Genomic DNA, 24,428 nt, shown 5'->3' on the forward strand with positions numbered 1-24,428 from the left:
TTTCAAGCATCTGTGATTCACGTGGCTAATTATTTTTTAACAGCTGGCCAATAAATTGAAACCTCTCTTAACTAAAAGAAGCTTGTATTTCCGAGTCAAAAAGACAATAAAATACAATAGTTAAACGAAACATTTGTATCAGCGGTCCGCGGAAAGAGTCTTTCCCTTTGTCATTTCAGATCGCGGGAGCTCATCTCCGCCAAGGACGATAATGACAAGAGGATCGATACGCTGCAGTACACTCCAGCACTCCACAAATTACCCGTACCTTCACTGCTCATCCTTAGCTGTGGGAAATTGGCTGCAGCAGCGATGACAGAGGAGGAGAGATTCTGTCACCTCAGCCTACACCAGCCCCGGACCTGATGACATGAAAGTCCTTTGGTTTGCTTTCTTCTGTTTAAACCTTACCGACCACTTAAATTTAAGCTTTCCTTTCCCGCTGTATGCAGCTTGAAGATAAATGGCTCTTGAAACCAGAGCTGTACAAATTGGTTTCCGAAGTAAAATGTGTATACCTCAGTGTATTGTGGAATTACACCAAAGACATTTTGTTTTGGTAGTGCCAAATACAGACATTTATTATATGATTCTATGCTTCATAATTATATATTTGAATGGCCATGGTAACAATTGTGCTTCAAATTTTATTTCAAGATATGTATTATTCCGGCAGACCATGTTCATGGGCTTACTGTACATTTTTAATGTTGAATAATTTGAATTAAAATGAGATATTTCTGTGTTGCATTGCTTTAATCCATTTTGTATCACCTGCTATTCCAATGGACAGATTTAACAATTCAACAATATATATTTGGCCTGACACTTTTTTGTTCAATATACAAACTCTAAAAATTAAAAATGTGTAATCCCATTGGGATTTCTAGTGAAATAAGGAGCCCAGATGCATTCTGCGCTCATTCGTGTTGTACTCATGGTATCAAAGAAACTGATAAACAACAAGCAATGCCATCATTTTGTCTGGAGGGTATACCATTAGGTAGCCTAAAAATAAAGTTAATGGATGAGTCAGGAGTGCCCTTTCGAAATATGGGCTTTATGCTATTGGAGATAAAATATTGGGAGCATATCGCATCTTAAATTGAAATGACAATTAAATCTGTAAAATGGTACTATTATTTTATATTTGGATTTAAATTACATATATGCACATTCTGTATCAAAATTTTCATTAAAAGTCAATGATTTGCTTTTGTCATTTCATGTACTAGTATTGACATTTCATTTCAACAGGGAATTTCACGGTGTAAAGGTAGCAAAATCCAAATGGTTTTCCGAATGTAAGAAAGGGAAACAGCACCTCCCATCTTTGCATTAAAGAGATTCATGCACCATGCAAGAAAGGTGTCAAAATTGAAATGAAGATGCAAACTGTCAGACATCCCATCAAGGCGGGGGCGTACATCACAGAACGGTACTTGCGGAAACCAAAATGGAGTCGAGTCCTTTTTTAAATTCCCTGTAGGCTTCATCTGAGAACCTCATGCCTTTCTTCTACCAAATTAAGGGGTTTTATAACATTAACATTTCCACTGTTCTTGTTCACAAAGTGCTCACATCTTAACTTTATGTCTGATTACTGTATGTGTGTCAGATATTTCTTTAATAAATATTTTTGAAAAGTATGTTCAGTTTACATTTCATTTTATAAGAAATTATTGGTTATCAGTGATTTACCATGGTAACGAGAGCAATAACTGATACCAAAGCTGGTAAAGGCGTCCAAATCAAAATTTTGGTATCAGTACAGCACTAGTGGGCAGGGTTGAGGATGGAAAAATTAGATTTCTCAGATTGTAAATACAGGACCACAGCCTCTTTTCACAAGTTTTACTTACTTAGAATAGAAATATAGAATATTGAACAGTTTCAGTGTCAGAAATCCTTTTTTTTTTTTTGTCTCATTCTAGCAGGAGACACTTCATGGGGTGATGTAGACACATAGCTGAACAAGTTCAACTTGCTTCTTCTCAGATTTGTGAATATGTTGTCTTTCAGCTTCATCCTATTAGCTAGAAGCAGCATTACATTTCAGTAAATTAGTAGACAGACCTTCATAGCCAGGGCAACTTACACAGCTTACAATATATTGGACTAGCAATCCAATTACACGGTCGGGTATTTACTGAAGAAATTTAGGTTAAGCACATTGCTCAAGGGTACAACACCAGCACCCCACATGGGAATCAAACCCACAACCTTGGACTTGTAAGTCTTGTTCCCAAACCATCACCCAACACTGCTGCTTACATTAGCATTAGCATGCTATGGTATCACTTTAACTTAAACTGTCAATATACTAGACCTGAAATGCTGCTTCTCTCTCAAAAGTAAATGAGCACATTTTCAAGACTTGAAATGTACAAGTCAGAAACGTCATGTTCATAGAGCTAAATCACACAATATGAAAATGTCCTTGTGCATACATTAGGATCAATATTTTACAAATTGGTCGTACAATCATTTGATAAGGCTCTCCAGGTGGCTATTGTACTGATGATTAATAATGATCCAGAGAGTATGCATCATAGGTGTGCTATTTCCAGGGTTGCAGTTGATCTTTGTCTCATCATTGTCCAGGGATCACTGAGGAACATAGTTAATTGCCTCACAGACATCTGGCCCCATATCTACAGTGTGGAAAGCGTCCATAAATATATTGGTAGGCCATGCATGCCAGGATAAAGGAGGATACTGTCATAAAAAAAAGTTACTTGGTGACAATATGGGAATAAACGGGAGCACCTACATCATGTTTTGACACATCTGGGTTTTTAGTTTAGTGAACACTGAAGGCTTCATACAGCAGACAATAGTATAGCAATGGGCAGAGTAATGTGGCCTGATTCAGGGGAATACTTCTTATTTTCAGACTGATTTATGTTGAAATGTCCAGAAACAATGATAATATACGATTGGTCGTATACACCTTCAAGGTTTAAGATGTCTTGCTTTGCCATGGTGCAAAGACCAGCAGGATTAAAATAAACATATCTAATTTAGGACTGTTTCTTTTTGACATGTTTCATGCTAATCTGAAAAAAATTTATGCTTTTTTACTCCATTTAAAAAATGTTTATTTTTGTTCATTGTTAATTGCCTTGTCGTTTCCATATCATCACTTTTAAGTGATACATTTCTTGTGTGTGTATGGTTTCAATTGGCTTAGACAGCTGCACTGAAGAACATTTCAGATATTTGCATATGTTTCTGATGACCTACCTGCTTTACAATAGCTTTTGGGTAATTAGCATTCATAGTCTAAAGCAAGAAAATACACTTTAACTAACTACAAAGCAGCTTACAAAGTGATTATGTTATGCCTCCAAAGGTTCTATATGTGAATATTATCTGACTGTTCATCAAGAATAGCATAATCTCATTTTCATTTGTAACTATTTCCTACGGCACATTCAACATGTAAAGAAAAGAGCAACCATGATATAAAAACTGATCAAATTAATCTGTATTAGTCATATATACAACCTCAATTGCTCAACCATAATGCTGTTGTAAAAACTACTTTTCAACATTACTGGAAAGATATTGTTTGTTCAAGACAATGCCCCGATAGGAGCCATTGTCATTCTATGTACTGGGCCAAGTAAAAACAAACATTAAAATGGAAATAGTATTTAGCCTGAAAATGCAACTATCACTTTAAATTGTGCAATAGGATGCTGGTTTGTGCACGTTGGAGCTGTTGCACTAATTAAATTATTTCATCAAAAAGCCGGGGGCTGTGAGAAAGTGACAGTACAAAAAATAATTTCATTATCTTCCCTGTGAATCTCCTATTCAGCAAAACCCTGGTGAAATAAACCCCTATAGTGCGTGAAAAAGACTTAATTAGCTACTGAAGGGCCCCAATAGTTTCTCTGGGCACTGTAAAGTATAGATGACAGTTATTTTTTTCCTTAGTTACTAAGTCAGTCGGTCAGTAAGCCCAATTCATGCAAATATGCGCAAACCATCCCATATTCAAACCATTCCCCATCCCATATTCAACTGTTTTCCCTAGACAAGCTAAAACGCTAATCGATCAAAGGAATTCGTTTTAATGTATTCACTCTCAGAAATCAAGGTATGAAATGTGCCTAAAAATATACAAATGCTTCAAATGTGAGGCGGACCCTATAGGTACATAGAATTTTACCCCTAGCCAGCAATATATCATTCATTTATACCTTTTTCCTTGGAAGATTTACTAACTTTTGCCCAAAGAGAACATTACTGTATTTAATTGTATATTCAGGGTACATTTGGGAAATTTGATCATTGAGAGGTAAGAAACAATAGCATAACAATAAATAAATGTGAACAAATTATGTGTGTGTGTCTGTGTGGGTGTGGGTGTGTTTTTGCTATTACTGTTTTGTTTTGAAAGAATGTACAGAAACTATAGTCCCCTCTTGGCAGGTCTAGATTGACAGTCCCCTCTATGTAATGTAGACATGTATGTATGTGTGCGTGCCTCTACGTAACTTATATGTGCATGTATGTATGCGTGTGCAATGCATGATGTCAAAATATGTGATAAAATGCAGTTATTCTCCCTTTCATTGATATAATTAATGTACCAATATCCATCGACATCAGCATTTCCAAGGCCAGGTGCTGAGGCAACTGTTGTTTTTCAATCAGGTTAATTGAAACAATACATTAAGTTCTTCCATGATTTTGCCTTTCAACATATTGGTACAAATTCATGCTTGGCTAAATACCCTTACTTTGGCACTGACCTATTCCTTAGAGTTTGGCTTTTATAACTAGATCCTGAATATTTTTTTCCATTGAGTTCAGCTGGAAAATTTGTCAGGAGAAACAATTCTTGTAGTATCTACTGCATATCTGGCAGCGGCATGATGGTTTGATTCCTTGGAACCTTGATGACTTGAAGCCATTTAGCCAACAAATGTCAACAAATGGGCATTTAGCCAACAAATGTGTTCCATGTATCCGCATAATTTACAGCTGAATCTAGTCCCACCCCCAGGGTATACTCCAATATTCTAAGGACATTGCTTGAAAAAAAGGAAAAAGGAAAATATGTAAAAAAAAGATTTATGTTTCTCTATGTTAAAGTTACAACCACTAATAATGATCTGATATTTTCCTCGGTTTGTTTTGTTGTTTTCTCACAACAATGCTGAAATCAAAACAATGGGTAAAGTGTGTTCATTTCATTTGAAAAGCAAGGCCATCTGATATCTCAAGATTCCCATCCTGGTCCCGACAGAATGCATTCTAGAACCTGCTCTGCTTTCAACCCAGTAGTGCTCCTACCATAGTCATTGTTAAGCTAATGACTTATCCCCCAGGGACTGTACACTGTCCATATTCCAGTGCAATGCATATACTGTACAGGGCAGACCACAGGTATCCACAAATATAAGCAAGCCAATGTGTATGAGGACCACACAACAAGAAATAGCTGTGATTGGAAAAATAAACATCATCTGCTTATGGTCCAAGTCAATTTACATTTCCCTACTTGATTAAACTAATGAGCCATCTGTACCATCATCTCCTCATATTGTCAATATTTCTACATAAATGTCTGAGGTGAAATGAAGATCTGATCACTAATATGACATGCCTGTGATGATGTTGATTAATCAATATTCTAATGTCTACAGAATATTAGTTGCAGAAGATGGGGTCAGTCGTCTTTTTGGTGGCTAAGACTCACATCTTTGTTATTTTCCCAGTCAGTTTAATTTAAAACAAATTTAGATTCATGACAAAACAATTGGCATGTAAGGAGTAGACCCATTCTACTCAGAAATGCTGAATGCCCATCTTGAACTGACTGTCAAAATCCCTCTGGAGTACATTGTTCGACCAACTTCAGATTCAGGACCTAGCCTGGTGAAGGAAAATGACTTATTCATTTTAAAGAGTTGCTATCGGGAATGAGATTCATGATTAATGTTGGGTTGATTATGCACCCAATTGACTCTAATTCACACCCAATGAAACTTGGGCTTGCCAGAAGGGAAAATGGTATTAATATTGCTAAAAAACCAGCACAGAAATTCCATTCAACCAGATTAAAAAGAGAAACCAAGAGTTGAAGGGAAATGGTTGGTATGCTGTCATTAGCAAGCCCTGCACAATACACTAGCAACTTGAAACATGATGAACACATATCAAAGGACTTGTTTACCTTCAGATGTCACCAGCTTTCAGCACTGGTGCGTCACACTATTCATGCAGCAGAGTGGACATTACATTATATAACAAAATGACAATTCCAGTAATGCAATATAATTATCCTGAGAAAATTATACCATTCATTTACACAGCTAGTCATCAGTCTATATAAAAGCAATGCAGGCTAAACATCTTGTTCAATGGCAAAACAGCAGTGCATTGCAGGACCTGGGAATCAAACCTGCAACCATATGGTTACATGCTCCTTCCCTAACACTCAACTCATTACTCTGCCACCCTATACCAAAATACTTCTTGTAATACATTACATGTCATTTGGCTGACGCTTGTATCCAAAGTGACTTACAGTTGATTCGACAAAGTAGGAGACAATCCTCCCCTGGAGCAATTCAGGGTTAAGGGCCTTGCTCATGGGCCCAACGGCTGTGCAGATCTTATTGTAGCTACACCGGGGATCGAACCACCGACCTTGCGGGTCCCAGTCATATACCTGAACCACTACGCTGCAGGCCGCCACACTCTATTCAATGCAAGTTTTGAATACAAGACTTGTATTCAATCAACGTTTAACCTTAACTGGCACATTCAGTCAGTGTCACTGCTGAACAGGCCCAATGGTGTATAAATACAAATGTAAAATGAAATAAAATAAATTGTTAGTCAAAGTTAGTTTGTCAGGAGGTAACAGCAGTCATCTGGGTGTGTCCCTGAGCAAGACACCTAACCCCAAATTGCTCCTGATGAGCTGGTTGGTGCCTCCCATGGCAGCCAATCACAGTTGTTGTGTGATTGTGTGTGAATGGGTGAAAGAGAAGCATCAATTGTACAGTGCTTTGGATCAAGGCGCTATATACATGCCAAGCATTAACCATTAAAGTACATGTTGATTTAATCCAAGCCAGTGTCTGCTTTCAAACAGCATACCAGTTTAAAGGTAAAATCACATCCAAACTATTAACATGCCCAGTGTTACAAATTCTCTCACATGCTGGTCATTTAGAGTCAAAAGAAAATGTCTTGGCAGGAAGAATAAACAACCATTCCTTGCAACAGCTGTCTAGTTTATATTGTGCTTTTATCTATATTTTTATCAGCCAAATACATTTTTAAAACACAACATAACATAATTGAATTCATGTCCACAGCACATGGATAAAAAAAATCTTGTTGTATTTCCCTTGCATTTTAAGATTGAGATGTAGCCAATACATTTCTAGCCCTGGAGATATCTTCATGGCAGCAAAATACAGAGGGCTCCAGAATTAATTCAAATTAAGATGCATATAATAAATAACACAGATAACATCACTATAATAAAGATTATTTAAAGTATATGTTATGTTTTTTATGGGATTTAACGGAAGATGGAGGTCCATAAGCACCAAACTCAGGGATATCAATGATTCTGAAAATCTCTGCATGGAGGAATGGTCAGAAATCCCTTCAATGTTCTCTAACCTAAGCACAAGACTCACGACTGTCATCTTAGCCAAGCGTGTTTGCAGAAAGTATTAAACCGAGTTGCCAGTAATTGTGAAGCGTGTTTTTGGAGAAATATATTTTTTATTTAAAATGTAAGACTTTGGTTGATTCCCCTTGAATCATAAATAAACCAAAATACTTTACACATTCTTATCAATAACTATAATTTTTTTTGTTTACAGTATTGTTTGTGCATATCACTGGCACACCCTGTACTCCCCAATGATATAACTTTTCTGATTTGCTCATAAGAGATCCTAAGTGTGTGTAATTATAGTATGACCCATGGGTAAAATTATGTTCTAGTCGTAAACAAACACACATTGCTGGATACCATATATTTCTGTCGATTACATGGTAGCTCTGGTATCTTAGCAACAGTAACAGTTATGAGAACCAATGTATAGGGTGCATAAATATTGAGATTGAACAGAAATCGGAATAAACCTCTAGAAAAATATAAACCTTGTTAATACGTGCAATAATGTAGACGAACTGCTCACCCACGGACCCATGAGAATGACAGCAGCATTGCTGCCAAATTAAATTCAAAGGTATCCAACCCAATTGGGAGTTAAGAATCTTCCTATTTCTGCTCAAAAACTGTAAATATCTGTGTATAGACTGCAGTTCAGCACAGGTGCAGTTGAAAAACCTTTTTTTCACAGATACAAAAGCATCAGTTTTCCTTTGGCTGTTAATCTGCAAAGAAGCAGAATTATCAGCAGTTCCAGCCATTAATACTGCACAAGAGAAGATCCATATGTGACGACACCACACTGCAGTACTATTATAAACTTCAAGTATATGTGATGAACACAATGACACTGAACCTATTCTTCTTCTTTACTGACCACAAGTACTCATCAGACTCATCCACAAATCATTAAATGTGCTATCATACTGTAACTGCAAGACTGTCAAATACCCATACCTCAAAACACACAAGATGACATGGGATGCTTTAGAAATGTTGAAAGGTCAGTAAGGCCTGACAGAACAATGCAATGAATAAAAGGATTTGGTAACGCGTCTGTTTAAGCACTGATAGAACACTGCTAAATACTGCAGTAGAGAAGGCGAGGACTTAGGGCACTTTCATACCTATAGTTTGCTTGATTTGGGCCCAACCAAATAGTTATTTTGTTTGGTACAGTTACATTCCACCGTGCCTTATTTTAAGCTTATTTTTTAGCAAACCGTGTGTGCTAAGGTCGTTCATTTATTGGACAGAAATTTGTACTGTTGAGTAGGACAAACAGTCTCAACAGGGTGTCGGTACGGTTGTTTTGGTCCGCACCAGGGTTCGATTGCAGTATTCACACCTGCCGAAAAGTACCGCACATGGGGGGGGGGGGGGGTCGCACCAAGGTTAGAGTCAAACGGACTAAATGAGGCAGATGTGAAAGCGCTCTTAAACACTAGTGGTCACAAGAAACTGAACTGTGCGGGTCACTGCAAATCTGTGAGTGTGATGGGATTTCATCATCTGGCATCATCCCTCAAACAGAATAGAAAAGGCCCAGCAAGAGGCCCAGGCTCATTGCAAGGAAGATTCACTCTATTTTTTAGTAGCTTTGGCTAGGAAAAATAATAATTATCATATTATATTATAAAAATGACACTTGGTCTCAGAATTCAAACTAGGCCTTTCCCTCTGTTCCATCAGAGGCAAGTTACTCATATGTTATCAGGTAGAGGAGTATGCCCCATCTAAAGCTGTGCATTGTAGCTCCATAATTGAATCCATAATCAAAATGCTGCATGCAAATCACAAGCATTTCAGGGTAATGACATCATTAATATTACTATTACTTTGTATGATATGCATGAGATTAATGAATGTATGTTGCCCTTTCTACTAAATGAGCACTAATGTTTAACCCAAGGTATACTTGACATACGGTGATCAGATTCCCTGTATATAATGCAATGAGAACCTACAATAACAGCAAGCAGAATCAGAAAACCCATTAAAATATGCTATGACTGAAATGCAGGACAAATCTGGATTGACTCAGAAGTCGGACACGTGAATAGATTCAGAACAATGGTTCTGCCCCAGGAAAAACTGGACATCTGGTCACCCTAATTAGACATTCAATTATTACTAGTCACGGTGTATGGTAGCTCGTTACAGTATGGTTAGATGAAATTGATGTAGGTGCAGTTTAAGACAAATATTTTCATCTGGGCCTCTTGGTGCATACATTCATGAACATTTCCTTTTTAAGAATGTTCATTACATATCAAATGTTTTAAGAAACATTTCAGAAATATATGAAGTATTCAAAAAATGTATAATATGAATGTCTTTATCTTGTATTCTTAATATATGCCTATTGAACACATAGAAAAGGCAATAACAGATGTCACAAATTAAAAAATAGAGGCAATTATGTACAGTATGTATGTGTATTTTCAAATGCCAAAATAATTTGTCATGGTCACATGAGCAGCTGTGTAGTATAGTGGGTAGGGAACAGAGCCTGTAACCCAAAAGTTAGAGCTTCAGCAGTTGTGCCCTTGAGCAAGGTACTTAACCTGAATTACTTCAGCATGCATATCCAGCTGTAAAAACGGATACTATGAAAACACACACACACACACACATATTAGGGGTGGGTAAAAATATTAAAATATAATTATACAATCATATGAAACGTGAGACATTGTGATATACAATACAATCACTCCCCGGTGATATTTAGCAGAAGTAAACAAGTGAAACATAAAATGAGAGCCATTTTGTCAGCAGAAATCCTTTGAAATGAAAAAGATGAGGAAACATGAGCCAGGACGGAAGTCAACCAATGATTGCATTATATCAGAACTAGCATTATTGTGGGGTGTTATCACAGGGTTTTACTCTATTTTGTTAAATGTCTGAACGATTGTACAACCAAATAAAAGAACGGCAATGTACATTCGATGTTGGGCAAGTTTACCAAGCTCCTGACCAGGGAAATTGTTTCAACTTGTGAACCAGGGCATATTTTAGATTTATTTTAATGACCTATTATTCAGTATTCTGTCACCCCCACTTGTGAGTCTGTGGGAGAGCTTCAATTAAATTTTTCTATATTGACATTGAATTGAATTAACATTGAACACAGCTTTTCTGTTTGGCAATAGGCAACACTGCAAGATGCGGACCTCTTGCATTTTTTGCCCTACCTAACTTTCCTAGCATAGCCCAGGTTTGTTGAAACATGATCTCGATTTTCCATGCCCTGGAAATCAGTTTACATATACCGAATCCTGGATAAGCGCCACACCACGATGACATTCTGCAATTGCAAGGAGAAATATAATAGATATAATAAATAATAGATGTATTTGCACATAATCTGTCAGCAAACAGCAAAAAGTGATGGTAAGAAATATAACAGATATAAATAAGAACAGATATATTACATAATACTGTATATTTACACATAATCTGTGGCCATGCGGCATAAAAATTGTAGCAGCAGAGGTTATGGTTAGGGTAACGATGTAACATTAACAATATTAATTGATGCATAGAGACACAAAAATGTTTTGTACACACCTGTTGGAGTGCCTCAGTGTTAACATACTGTTAACTTCAAAACACAGAGGCCGTTTTCAGTGGTCAGAATATTCAGTCACCGGTCCTCGAGTTAATGCGAGACCAGGCTCGTTTGTTTAGCTTGTAATACAAAGGAATTAATTTTTGTTTCTTCTCTGTGCATTCTGATATGCTTGACTACGCTCTTTCAAGGTGCTGAGCCTGCAGGTGGAAGCAAACTTAGCAAAATAGACATCGGCCGTAGATCACAATATCCAGCTCCCATCGTGATAGCCAGCGATCATCGTCAATACTCAATACTAACACCTTATCACCCAGCCCTAAAACACATGCATGTACACATGCACGCACACACACAATTGATATTTGACTAATCAAAGACTACTCTCACTTCCCAAGTTGTGATTGTGATCTCAGTAATAAGGTGATTTTAAGCCATTAAAGATTTGAAGCGCCAAAGTGAACTAACTAGAAATGTTATTGTTGAATTAGATCACACAGACAGCCATTACATTTTTTTTTTTTTCTTTCAGTTCAATAATTAGTCATTACTTTATAGTGTACTGTATATCTAAAATCCTGCCACATAACATTACATAAATAATACTTTGTCACAAAACGCTACACCTAAATCCATTTGTATGCCCCTGAAAATTGTGGCCAGAAATGTTCTTAATCCAGCCAACTTCTTTGGGTTTACCTCTAAACTATTAGTTGACAGCAGTTCAATGAATGCACTCTGGATTAAGAATGACAATTGCTGCCAATTGCAACTATTTATTTATTGATTTCAGATGAACAAATAAAACAAGTAATGAGTTGAAAAATTACAAAAATGAAATGGCAAGGCTCTCTGGACACAGCAGAGGGAAAAAACTGAACCAAAGTGCACTTTAAAAGCAAATATAAAACAACTGTAATTGAGTTTACACTGCATTAAACAACTGAATCAAAATTATTAACCTTAGAACACACAATATATAGGTACCATTTATATAATACTTCAAATGAAAACAGACATTCCCTTGAACCAGTCTTGAATATTTGCCACACTGACAAACAGTCCTGCTGCTTCCTGTTTTGCAGAAGCAATAAAATGTACTTATCTGAATGTTCAAAATAGCTTCAGTGAATAAATATATCCTGATTTTACACTAGTTCATATTTTACTGAAATGAGAAAGGGTTAAAATACTCACTGAATGCATTCAAGTATACAAAAATAGAGCCTGAAAATGGCTACATCTCTAATATTCTTTTTCAGTCTTGTCATATTTCAAGAGTTATGGCTATAATGGTACTCCATCCTTGAATTAAGGTCTTAGCACAATATTTTGAGCATTATCTCTATGAAGCTGCAGTGACTGTGATCAGCATGTACAGACATCCTGGATGAGGACATCCTGGACACGCTAGCCTCCACAGTCAAATTAATAATAATGAAAAAAATAACTTGCAATGCAGAAAACAAGTTGGAATGCTAGTAAGTGAGCTATGTAGTATCATGTAGCTCAAGGGTATCAGCCAATTAAAACCTTGAGAATAATATACAGTATGTGGACTCACCTATAACTTAATGACAAAAATAAATCACTGGTGCTGAAACACACCAAAACCTAGCTAACACTGCAGCCCTCTGGGATAGGATTCTGACACCAGTGATGATGGCAGTTGCAGCCAATATCCATCTGCAAAACTGACAAGATATAATTTTAATAAGCCAGCTCACTGATCCCATGATGGCAAGCACAAGAAGCAAGATAGGGTTACAGCTAGCTAGACTGCTAATACACAGCTAGTCTCTCTCAAGTACCTTTTCAATTAATGCACAGTAAATATGTAGATAGTGACTTTTATTTTTAGGTTTTCCTTGTTTAACCCTAGCGTGAAGATATTTAGTTATTTTGAGACCAAAACACAATGCCATAGCAGGGCTATTAAATACAGTATTCAAGCAAAATGAGGATTAGTCACTGGCTTGGACCTTTCTTTTACACAGTTACCATGGAAACTCAAGCACACACTAAGTGTACAAGACAACAGTTCAGGATCAGGCATGGCTGATCAGGCATTGTATATTCTTTAAAAAAGATCAGCTTGTCTGTGGGCAAGAATAGCGATTCATTGTGCCAACGTTAGACAAAATATTCACAATATTTGAGAGTGTGAATGCTACCCATTTTGCTATTTTCTTTGTCCTCCTATTGAACCCTACTGATGACTGGCTTAAAATCAATCAGACCACAAAAAGCCATCATATCATCATTAAAACTACTGCCAATCCTGAAACAAAGAAGAGGGGTGTGCCACACATTTCCAGCATCTCTATTTCAAGTTCCCATTAAGGATAAAATACATAAAAATGTCTACATTTTACATTGATTTACCTTCATGAGTTGGCTCTATTTTCTTAAATGAATACTGTGCTGTGACAGTATTGTTTTTAAAAACATGTGAGGACATTTAATTAGAGCTTTACTGAATTTACATATTTAACAATCTCCTCCTGTCCGTTATATATTTGTCACACAATTTTATTTTTGGTTCAATTCAAAGTTTGTCCTAAAAATGAATTTAGGCAGAACAGGGACATCTAATTAGAAGCAATGCCAACTTGCCAAGCATTGCCAACTTCATATTTGTGGTGGGATGTACAGTTATGAAGATGTGAAGACCTTAATCCAGGACCTAATCCAGCCAATACATGCAAAGTGCAAAACGGTTCCAGCAAAGCACAGGTATTCACAGACACACTTCATGGCAATAGCAGTGCCCAGGGAACTGGATTTCCACTGGATCGTTTTATCCTCTTCTTATCAATATTATTTCATTCATAATTCCAAAATGCCTGTAATGACATTTAAAAATTTTCATTTTAAATTCAGCTAACATCTCAAAATGATTTTTTTTTCATACAGATTGCTTGATAAACATTCAGGGCTTGTAACTCAGAAAATCGACTTTAATCAAATAAATTCGGCAAAATACAGTGGACGAAAGAGAACAAAATTAAAACACAGTGCAACATAGGAGCCAACACCTTGAGCTCAAAAGATTTACACAACTAACCAACATACAGCCTCATAGAAAACATACCCTTCAATGTACATTCTGTTCCCTTGTTTTTAAATGAAAATATGTACTATTTCAGATTCTCTAACTTAACATTATTTTAAATAAAGACCTGATAAAAATAAGAAGGAAAACATCCCAAGAACAACAGAAGTTACCTCCACAATATAATCTCAAAAGACTGAAAAATAAATCATTTAAGCATATTATATGATTGAGTATAATATTGCACATGGTATGCGATATGAGTCTGATCATATCAGTAGCTATGTAAAGAAAATATTTTTTTCCAAATTTATATTTCAAAAACTGCTGTTCTATTCTCCTGTACATTGTGTCCAGACCCTATTATTTTGATGAAGATTTATTTGGGTGGATATTATAACATTTACAAATTACTATAGGATTTAAGGATTAGAACATTGGTGTGTGATATGCTATCAGACATTAGCACAACAACAGAATATGGCATGGATTATTGTTACTCAGAATGAGCCAGAATGTGCCTCTCCCCTAACCCGAAGCCATCAGTAGAACCCTGCCAGAAAATCAGATCAAAATACCGAAGCCTACACTTCAAGTCAGGTTAGTAAAGCAACTTCAAAATCAGTGACTCCTCACTTGAATTACTTCAAACATTCTAAATGATGATTAGCAATACTAATATCTTAAATAACCCTGTATATAAAAATACATTAAATATGAAGTTATGTACTACAAATTGACAGTGGTCATTACTGGTATTTTTTTTCCTTTTTTTCTTTTGTCATTTAATTTCCGTATCTGATTTTCTCGAGTATGTTATTTTGTATGTTATCTTTACAAACAGATACAAATAATGTAGACTTACAAAAGAAATTCAGGTAAGCTTACATGGCAAGCAGCTGTTCATTTGGGCTTTTAGGGCCTCACATGTAAATGCCCAAACATTTCAAGAGAAACCACCTTTGTTAAAACAACTATCCTTTAAACATTTAATTGAATCTGCAATTGAAAAACAAAATTCACCGTTTAGTTTGTACATGCCTTTCCATTATATAAATGAATACAAATGTTGCACAACCAGTCGTGGCAAGGTAAATTCCAAACTGTAGGGCAGATGGATTTGCCAGGTATAAAATACAGTATGAAGAGATCCAAACCTGTTTCCAGTCAAACATTAGGATCTCCAATTTTGGTACTGTTAGACATTCCAAATTTCCACAATTCCCTTCAATGCTTCCAAGAGCAAGAAATAAGCATAAGCTCAAACATGAGGTACATAAATTGGTTTCAATACCTAATTAATTTGGTTAAAAAAGAAGGAAAAAAATAAACCCAAAGTACTTATTTAGCAGCAACTTATTACTGGTGCTAAGGGCTGAATTTCAATATCTAACAATGTGAACCATATATTTATATCAATTTGTACATACCATCACTGAATTTAGTTTTTTTTTTTTTTTTTTTAAGGCTGCATCTGCAACAAAGTCACAGCTGCAGTATGTCTACGTATCATAAGTGATCTGATTTTGCCATGCAGCCTCTTGGAAACATGTTTCAATGGTAGCTATGAATTTATGTAATTCTTAAGTCAAAAAGGCACTTTTCTCATTGTGGGGTACATGGGTGGCCTACATTCGACTAAGGGCCGACTGCTCTTCCAGCACTTGAAGGTAGTCTGGCGTACCTTGCAGCTTTGCCTTAAGTTCAAAGTACTCACTTTTCCGTTGCTCAACCACAATCTTACTATGGTTTCCCCCTATGAGAGATTTTTTCATTTTTTTGTCCTGTGGTTTGTCAGGGTAACGGATCTCAAAACCACTTATTCCTATACTGTTGAAATCCTTTTTATTTTCCAAAAAATTGTGAAGGAACATGTTTGATTCCCTTCCTGGTAAAAACTCATCCAGCTCATCTATGGAGCCCAGTCCTCTGTTTCTGGGATCCAGTGGGTCCATGTCCTTGTCGGCACCACTTCTAAGAAAAAGCCTTTGAGAGTCAGCAAATGTCAAGCACGACTCAGAGTCCCTTAGCCCGCATGTGTGACTTGTGGTCATGTGTTCGATGGTTTGGGGAATGAAAGTCTCCCCACCCAGGTCGTCTGCCTTATTGGACTTGCGGTCACGTTTTCTGAGCTGAAGCTGTATGGAGCCACACTCCTGGTTGCCCAGTCCCTCGTGCCTGCCTGCAGGCTTCTTGGCTCGGCGCAGCACAAAGACGAGAAGGCAGAACGCGACAAAAACAGTGAGGATCAGGACGACTAGAATGCTGAGGATCATGATGGACAGGGGAACTGGTCCCCCTGGGGGCATTTTGCCCACATCTTCTGGGGACATGGAGGTCACAACAGGAGTGGGACCGGTTAGGATCAATGGGGGCTTTGCTATGAGCTTGGGACATAAAATTTCATTTTTCAGTAATCTCAGCTCTATATTAGAAAACTGGACAGGCGATGCACATTTGACCTCCTTGGCAGCTACCCCATCGCTAAGCTTCTCCAGCCACAATTTCAAAGCAACTAAGTCACAAGTGCAATCCCAGGGATTGCCTTCCAGGTCGATCTGAGTGAGAGTTCTGAGCTGGTCTAGAACGCCACTCACAGGCAGATAGGGGAAGTGATTGTTCTTCAGATTCAGCCTGGCGAGAGAGATGCCAGCAAATATATAAGCTGGGAGGCTCTTCAGTACATTATTGTTCAGATACAAAAGCTGCAGATTGGGCATGGGGTCGAATGTCCCTGCTAATATCTCCTTTATGGCATTGTATTCCAGGTACAAGTACTGGAGGTTAGTGAGCCCGAGGAACATTTCAGGGTAAAGACGCTCCAGCTGATTACCATTCAGATAAAGCCTGCGGAGGTTGGTCAAATTGGCAAACACTCCTTTCTGAACTGTCACTATCTGATTGCTGCCCAAATGTAGCAAATCCAAACCTTCAAATCCTCGGAAATCATCTAAGCCGATATCTCTTATGTAATTGCTGCTGAGGTGCAGTTTCTTGGCATTAGGTGGCCTGGGTACCAGATCTGCAAGATTTTCTATATTCCTTCCTTGGCAACTGACACTGATGCCAAAATCAGAAGGATGTGCCTTACATGTACAGGGTGGTGGGCAGAAGAAAACTGGGGGGATCTTCGTCTGATATGTCAGGTTTTGGTTAAGATTTCCTGCAACAATCCCTAAGGTCTTTGAGGGATTTGTTGTCTTCGGTGCTTTGGTAACCATGCCTTGTATCACAGTTGGCTCGATATCAGGAGCGGTCTGTCCACTTTCCGGCTGCACTGGTGGCATCTGGACATCAAAGTCACTACCTGTTCCCATGGGGCACAGTTCCTGCTTATTAGTTTCTTTCAAAAGCCTCCCGTATAGATCGCTTGGCGTTTCACATATGGCCTCACCTATATAGATATTATATGGCATATTCTCCAACCAGGCCTTTAGGGGTAACAAATCACAGGTACAATTCCAGGGGTTGTCATCCAGTTGCAATTCCACAATTCTGCCAATGTGTTCCAAAACTCCAATGTAAGATAGCTTTTGTATCCTGTTCCCTCGAATATCCAAATGTGTGAGTGAAGCGAAGCGGAAAATGTTATCAGGGAGGCCCGGAATAAGATTATCATTAAGGATGAGCACTTTCAACTTATGCAGTTTATTGAAGGCTCCACGTTCAATAGATCTGATTACATTGTAGTCAGCCTGGATGTATTCCAAGTTCTCAATGCCTAGGAAAGTGTCAGCCCGGAGCACAGTTAATTCATTGTTATTTAAGTGCAACTGTTTCAGAGCACTGAGTCCATGGAAAGCCCCTCCTTCAATGCTCTGCAATTTGTTGTTCCCCAAATGGAGTGAAACTGCATGAGAGAAATTGAGGAATGAGTTAGGATAAAGAATGATCAGTAGGTTGTGTTGAAAATTTAGATGATAGAGGCTGGAGGCTGGGGGTTTCAGCTGGGTCGGTCTGTACACAGCAATGTTCTCACAGTTCACATAGAGGACGTTTTCGATGGACATGCAAGAGCAAGCGCTGCAGGTCTCCGCGGAGAGGTCAGGATCTGAGTTAGGAGATGAACTCGGTATGGTGATAGCTACCAGAAAGAGCAGCAGCATTTTGATTTTTTAAAATCCAGTGCACCATTTAATAACCTTTGAGGAGAAAAAAAAAAAATAACACAAACAATAAAAATACAGATTTTATAATATATGTGTGTTTTACTATGCTATCATTTTCATGCATATATTTGATCTTTCAAAAACGCAATATAGACTGGGAATATGGTTATTTAAAATAATACAGCAATGGGGATACTGTTGTCTGTCATATCAGCACCAACAATTCACATTATCCAACCATCATTACAAAACAGAAAACAACAATGTCAACAACACCAATAATAATAATAATAATAATAATAATAATAATAATAATAATCATATGAAAATGCAAATAGCCAGGATATGTCCTATCACGAGCATTTAGTTCAATTAAAAACACAATACAAAAAATGTATTGGAGAAATTTCTCCTGAATTTCTTGGAAATTTACATTTTGATTATTAAGCAAACGGTAACCCTTTTCAATCGATGTACCTATCTGGCACGGTTAGAGCTGGAATGCTGCAAGCGGGCTCGTAGCTGAAGCCAAATAATTGATTACATAAAATTAATACAGGGCAACCGCAGAATTAGACACGGAAGTTTGGATTTTCTATTAATATAAAACGTTGGAATATCAAGATAATTGTTAACTTACCCAAAGCCGTAAACGTTTCGCTTTCTTTTAAAATTATTCCAGTCACTGACCGCGCATGGAGCAGCAGTACTCCCACCGACATTCGCATTGCTGTACATTCAAATAAAAAAATTCTAATCCCAAAACATGATCTAATCGTCTTGAAAACGACTTATTTTATAGATTTTCCGGTCCGTTTAGTCCCATACATGCATTCAGTTCGCAGTAATAGACACTAAAATACTGCTTCTCTAACACTAACGCAACGGGGACTAAGGACAGAAGCACTGGTGCCAACGCAACTCCAGCAGCATTTATAAGTCCCTGAAAGAAGGAGAATACTGCTTCTCTCACATACAGTCCATACAGCTTACAGTCAGACGATGTAGCCGTGATAAGATCACTCAGATTTGACTAACTAAGATTTGAAAAAAAAAATAAACATAACCTGATTAAACGAACCAAAGCAATCCTACCGTTAGTCTACACCGGAAGGTTGATACTGAATGTCAAGCTCTCTCTGGCTCTGCAATTCGTAGGATTGTCAGTACGCTGTCTGAGTTAGACTGCTCTGTAGGGGGAAAAAAACTACGTGCTGTGATATTCTGAAAAGCGGTTCGGCGATTGAATTGACGCGGAAAATGAATAATTCAACGAATTCAGATGCGGTCTACCCAAGAAGGAGAGACCTCTTTCCATTATCCAAAAAAGAGACAGGCACTGCGTTCAGATAACAAATGATTAACAGCATCACATGAGTTCAGGCTCCCTAAAGGGGAGTGAGTGTGATTGATACGAACTACCTGTTTCAAAAAGTGTACGGGGAGGGAGTTTCCAAGGCTGTTACAACAGATAGCACATTCTGCCTACATCGTTTAGGGAATTCGTTTTAAATTCAAGAAGTCACATAAAAATACATATGCCTTTAAATCTCTCAAAACGGGCAATCAAACATAGGCCAACTGCAAAACAACAACAACAACAACAACAACAACATAACAATACACATATGTATCATATATACAGCTATACAGTAATAGCTGAATTTGCAATCACGACACAAGTGTTGGTGCTAGTGCAACACTGACTGATTCAGGGTCTAGGTCGAACTGTTGCCTCAAATTTATAGTCTAGTTCCTTCTTCCTCTTCTTCTTCTTCTTCTTCTTCTTCTTCTTCTTCTCTAAAAGGGTAATATAACCTCAAATGATTTAGGCTAGGCCTACTGTGTTTTCATTGAGCGAATTAGGAAGAACATATTATATATTTGAAGGGGTGGATAGTAATTGTATTGTTAAGAGAAAAATATATTTTGCTATAACCCAGTGTACACTTTATTGCTACATAGGGCCATGTTTACATAATATAGTCTACAATATATCTTCCCAGATGAGGTTGCCTACAATGCCTTTTGTGTTGTCATGTTTGGACAGAGCAGAGATCCTTCATGTTATTACAGAGAGGAATGACTGCTGCAAAGTAAATTAAAAGTTATACTGCAGGTTAAGGACTGTCTTCATTTTTTAAATGTCATGAATTGGACATTTAGTTTCATAGTGCTCTGTATTGGCCTGTGTAATGCCATAGAATGGGAATCATGTCAAATCATAATTACTTGATGATGTAGCTTAAATATAAATGTTTTTCGTGAAGTGAAATTGCTTGCTTCACAGGTAGCCTACTACTACTGCTTCAGTCTCTAATAAGGCTAATATCAGTCTGTAAATAAATAGATTAACAAATTAAGACAACCCTGAAACAGAATCTAATTGAAAAAATGACAATATAAGCAAAACAATCTTTATATACATCAAATAAATAATAATAAATACATTGCCGTTCCTCATTTATATACACCATATATGTCCGTTTGTTTTTTGGGGGGAGGGAAATCCATGCAGACAGCAAAGAAGTAAAGCATAAAACTGCACATATTTTATTAGTGTAATTTTCGCTACTTGAGAGATGGCATCATCCTTTATATTTTATGATCCATACAGACTGGAACTCTGTGCTAGGAGTGTGCCCTCTTCTGGCAGAAATAGTCAAGATTGGGGGACAATGTCACTGCATTTGTGTTTCAAGAACCAATTTGTGAAATATGATTTGATTCTAATGAACTACATCAATATTACAGTTAATTATGGTTGCCATTTCTTGCCATACATTCTGATATTGATATTGAATAGGATAACAGGTCATTACCTACAGTTTGTTTGATATGATTGCTGTGCAGTGGTGATTCATTCATGCAAAGTCTGTTTTATACACAGACATCATAAAGATTTTGGCCCCTCTTGGAACCTGGTGAGTAATCCGATGCTTGCACGCACACACACACAAACACACATACATATATATATATATATATATATATATATATATATATATATATATATACACACACTCAGTGAGTATTTATTAGGTATTTATTAGACTTATTTTTTTGAATTATTGGTCTTCTGCTGCTGCAGCCTATCCACTCAGAGGTTTGACACGTTGTGTTCAGAGATGATCTTTTGCATACCACTGTAGTATTGTGTGGTTATTTGCATTACTATCACCTTCCTATCGGCTTTGACCAGTCCGGCTCTTGTCCTCTGACCTCTCTCATTATTAACAACACATTTTTCCATGCAGAATTGCTGTTCACTGGTCGTTTATTTTGTTTTTCGCACCATTCTCTGCAAACTCTAGAGACTGTTGCGTGTGAAAATCACAGGCTTTCTAAGATATTCAAGCCACCCTGTCTGGCTCTGATGTACCGTTCAGAGGACCCAGACGCAAACCAGGGAGTATGCAAAAACATTGAGTTTATTCAGTCCAATTTCAAGCCAGGTAAATCAAGGCGAGTTCAGACAATGTCGGAATCGAGATGCAAAAGAATAGTCAAAAACAAAACGGGTCAATAATCCGTAAAATCACAGGCTGAAGTACAAGTACAGGGCTAGGCAAAAACGAAGTCAATGAAGGCAGAAGGAAAAAGTAAAAATAACCAAATAATCAGAAAGGCAAACAAAACAAAAGGGTAAGGCAAACTAGGAATCAATGGCAAAGGGTGTCATTTAAGAATCTCATATAATCAGGCTTACTATGAATCAGCTACTGAAAATTGTTCAACATTCCGACATTGAACAAGGCAGAGACTGAGGTTTAAATACATGAGGGAAGGTGACAAACTAGGCGGGGCACGGGAGAGAGGTGGGCTAAACAAATAAACAACAGTTGGAAAACATAATAGGGTAATGATACAATAACAAGGGGAAACTGGATGCACATAGACCAACATGTAATACAGACGGCTCCAGATTCGAGAGTGGACATTTGCATAGAGTTAGGCGACGTAGTGATAGCGAGAGACAGGTGCGAACACTTCGCTGAAACTAAGCAAGTAATCAGTGATAGAACAGAGGGGCGGAGTTACAGAGCAGAATTGAAACGGGAAATAACGTTATTAAATTAGTTATGTGTTTAAATCTAAATTACCCAAAATAAGTGACTATTAGTGAATTAGTTAGACAAACAGTAAGTGTGTTTATATAATTAGTATTGTACAATATCTATATTAGTAGTTAAGTAAGTATAGTGCTATACAACATTAACTAGCGAGAACGCAGGAAGTAAGGAAATGCAAGACTGGGAAGGAATCGTTGAAACTCGGCATGACTCAGGCTCAGAAAACATCCTGACAGAAATAACAGGGGATGACGAAATGCAATGAACAGGAATGGATAATAAACAGAAAATCAGATAACCAAATAATAAATTACAAGAAATAAACAAATAAACTAACAGACAGATTCAGGAACATCATTCTACTGTCAAAGAGATCACATTTCTTCCCTATTCTGAAATTTGATCTGAAAAACAGCTGAACCACTTGACCTTGCTTTTGTGCATTTAGTTGCTGCCACATGATTGGCTGATTAAACATTTGCATTAACAAGCTGGTGTACAGGTCTACCTAATTTTCCCTATTCCGATGGTTGATGTGAACATTAACTGAAGCTCCTGACCCGTATCTACATGATTGTATGCATTGAAGTGCTGTCACACAATTGGCTGATTGAATAATCACATGGAAAAGTAGGTGTAATACAGTCTATTATAAACAATCTCAATAGTCATAAAATTACTTTTAATTTTGAACAGAACCACCATGGTTGTGTGGCAGATGGTGAATTTGTTCATCAGATGTCCATATTATTTTGTATACGTTAGGACATTGGCTTTATGAGTAGGAACAACCACTGAAACACTGCACATTTCATGAGTTGGAGTCTTCAGTTGGCAGCCTATTAAGCTAAACGAGTGTCAGATGCTCCTCTGCTGTCATTACTGCTGTCAGTTCCAATGTTTCCTATTTTTAATAGACAGTTGTTAACTGATTAAATGTTTTGTAATTGTGACAAATTATAAAACTTTCATAACCAAGAACCCCATATCACAGTTCATAACCAAGAACCCCATATCACAGTTTCAAAATAAAAAAATAAAAAAGGCCCTGTGCAAAAGTTTGTAAATCCTGTCAGTTAGCACTTTAACTCCTCCTTGGGCAACAGCTTGTAAACGCTTCCTGTAGCCAGCTAAGAGTCTTTCAATTCTCCCTTTTGGAATTTTCTTCCTGGCAGAACACCTCTAGCTCAGAATTAGTCTTTGGCCTCCTTGCATGTATGGCATGTTTGAGATCTCTCCACAGATTTTGTATAATATTCAAGTCTGGGGACTGTGGTGACCATTCCAACACCTTCATTCGTCTTTCCTGGAGATGTTGCATGGTTGATATCGAGGTATGCTTTTTGTTTTGGTAGAATACTCAACCTCTCTTCAACTTCAATATCTCGACTGACCTTAGCCTCAAGAATGTCTTGATATTTGGTTGCATCCAGTCTTCCTTCCACTTGCACAATATTTCCTGTGTCCTCAGCTGCCACACAACTCCAAAGCATAATGGATCCATCTCCATGCTTCACCGTTGGCAAGATGTTCTTCTCTACAAAGGCATCACCCTTTTTTCTCCAGACATACCTTCTTTGGTGGTGGCCAAACAGTTCAATTTTGGTTGAGTCAGTCCAAAGCACATTGTTCCAAAAGGCTCCAGGCTTCTCAATGTTTTCTTTTGCATACTTCAGACACTTAATTTTGTGTTGAGGTCATTTTTTCTGGCAACTCTATTGTTGTCCTGTGAACAACTAGACCTGTGTTTGCTACTCTTTATTGCAGCTCTTTTGCAGTGATGTGTGGGTTCTCCTGAGCATTTCTCACAAGGTCTTGGGCAATTCTATCTAAAATATTTCCATGTCTTCCAGACCTCGCCTTGATTTCAATTATTCCATCTGACAGTGGAAATAGGTAGTTTGAAACATTGAGAGAGTTTTTGTAGCCTTCTCCTTCTTTGTGGAAATGCACA

General features: G+C 37.5%; 1 protein-coding gene across 1 annotated transcript; it reads right to left on the reverse strand.

Annotated features, from left to right (window-relative positions):
• Positions 1-11,987: 11,987 nt before the first annotated feature.
• LOC133132909 (SLIT and NTRK-like protein 4) lies at positions 11,988-18,422 on the reverse strand. Its single transcript, XM_061248719.1, has one exon. The coding sequence runs from the start codon at positions 18,396-18,398 to the stop codon at positions 15,921-15,923; it is 2,478 nt and encodes an 825-aa protein (XP_061104703.1). The 5' UTR covers positions 18,399-18,422; the 3' UTR covers positions 11,988-15,920.
• Between the last annotated feature and the right edge of the window lie 6,006 nt (positions 18,423-24,428).

This window comes from Conger conger, chromosome 7, assembly GCF_963514075.1.
Source record: "Conger conger chromosome 7, fConCon1.1, whole genome shotgun sequence".
NCBI lineage: Eukaryota > Metazoa > Chordata > Actinopteri > Anguilliformes > Congridae > Conger > Conger conger.

Bases quoted from the DNA above. Each gene is read 5' to 3' on its own strand.
- LOC133132909 (XM_061248719.1), bottom strand. From the start codon at position 18,398: ATGCTGCTGCTCTTTCTGGTAGCTATCACCATACCGAGTTCATCTCCT.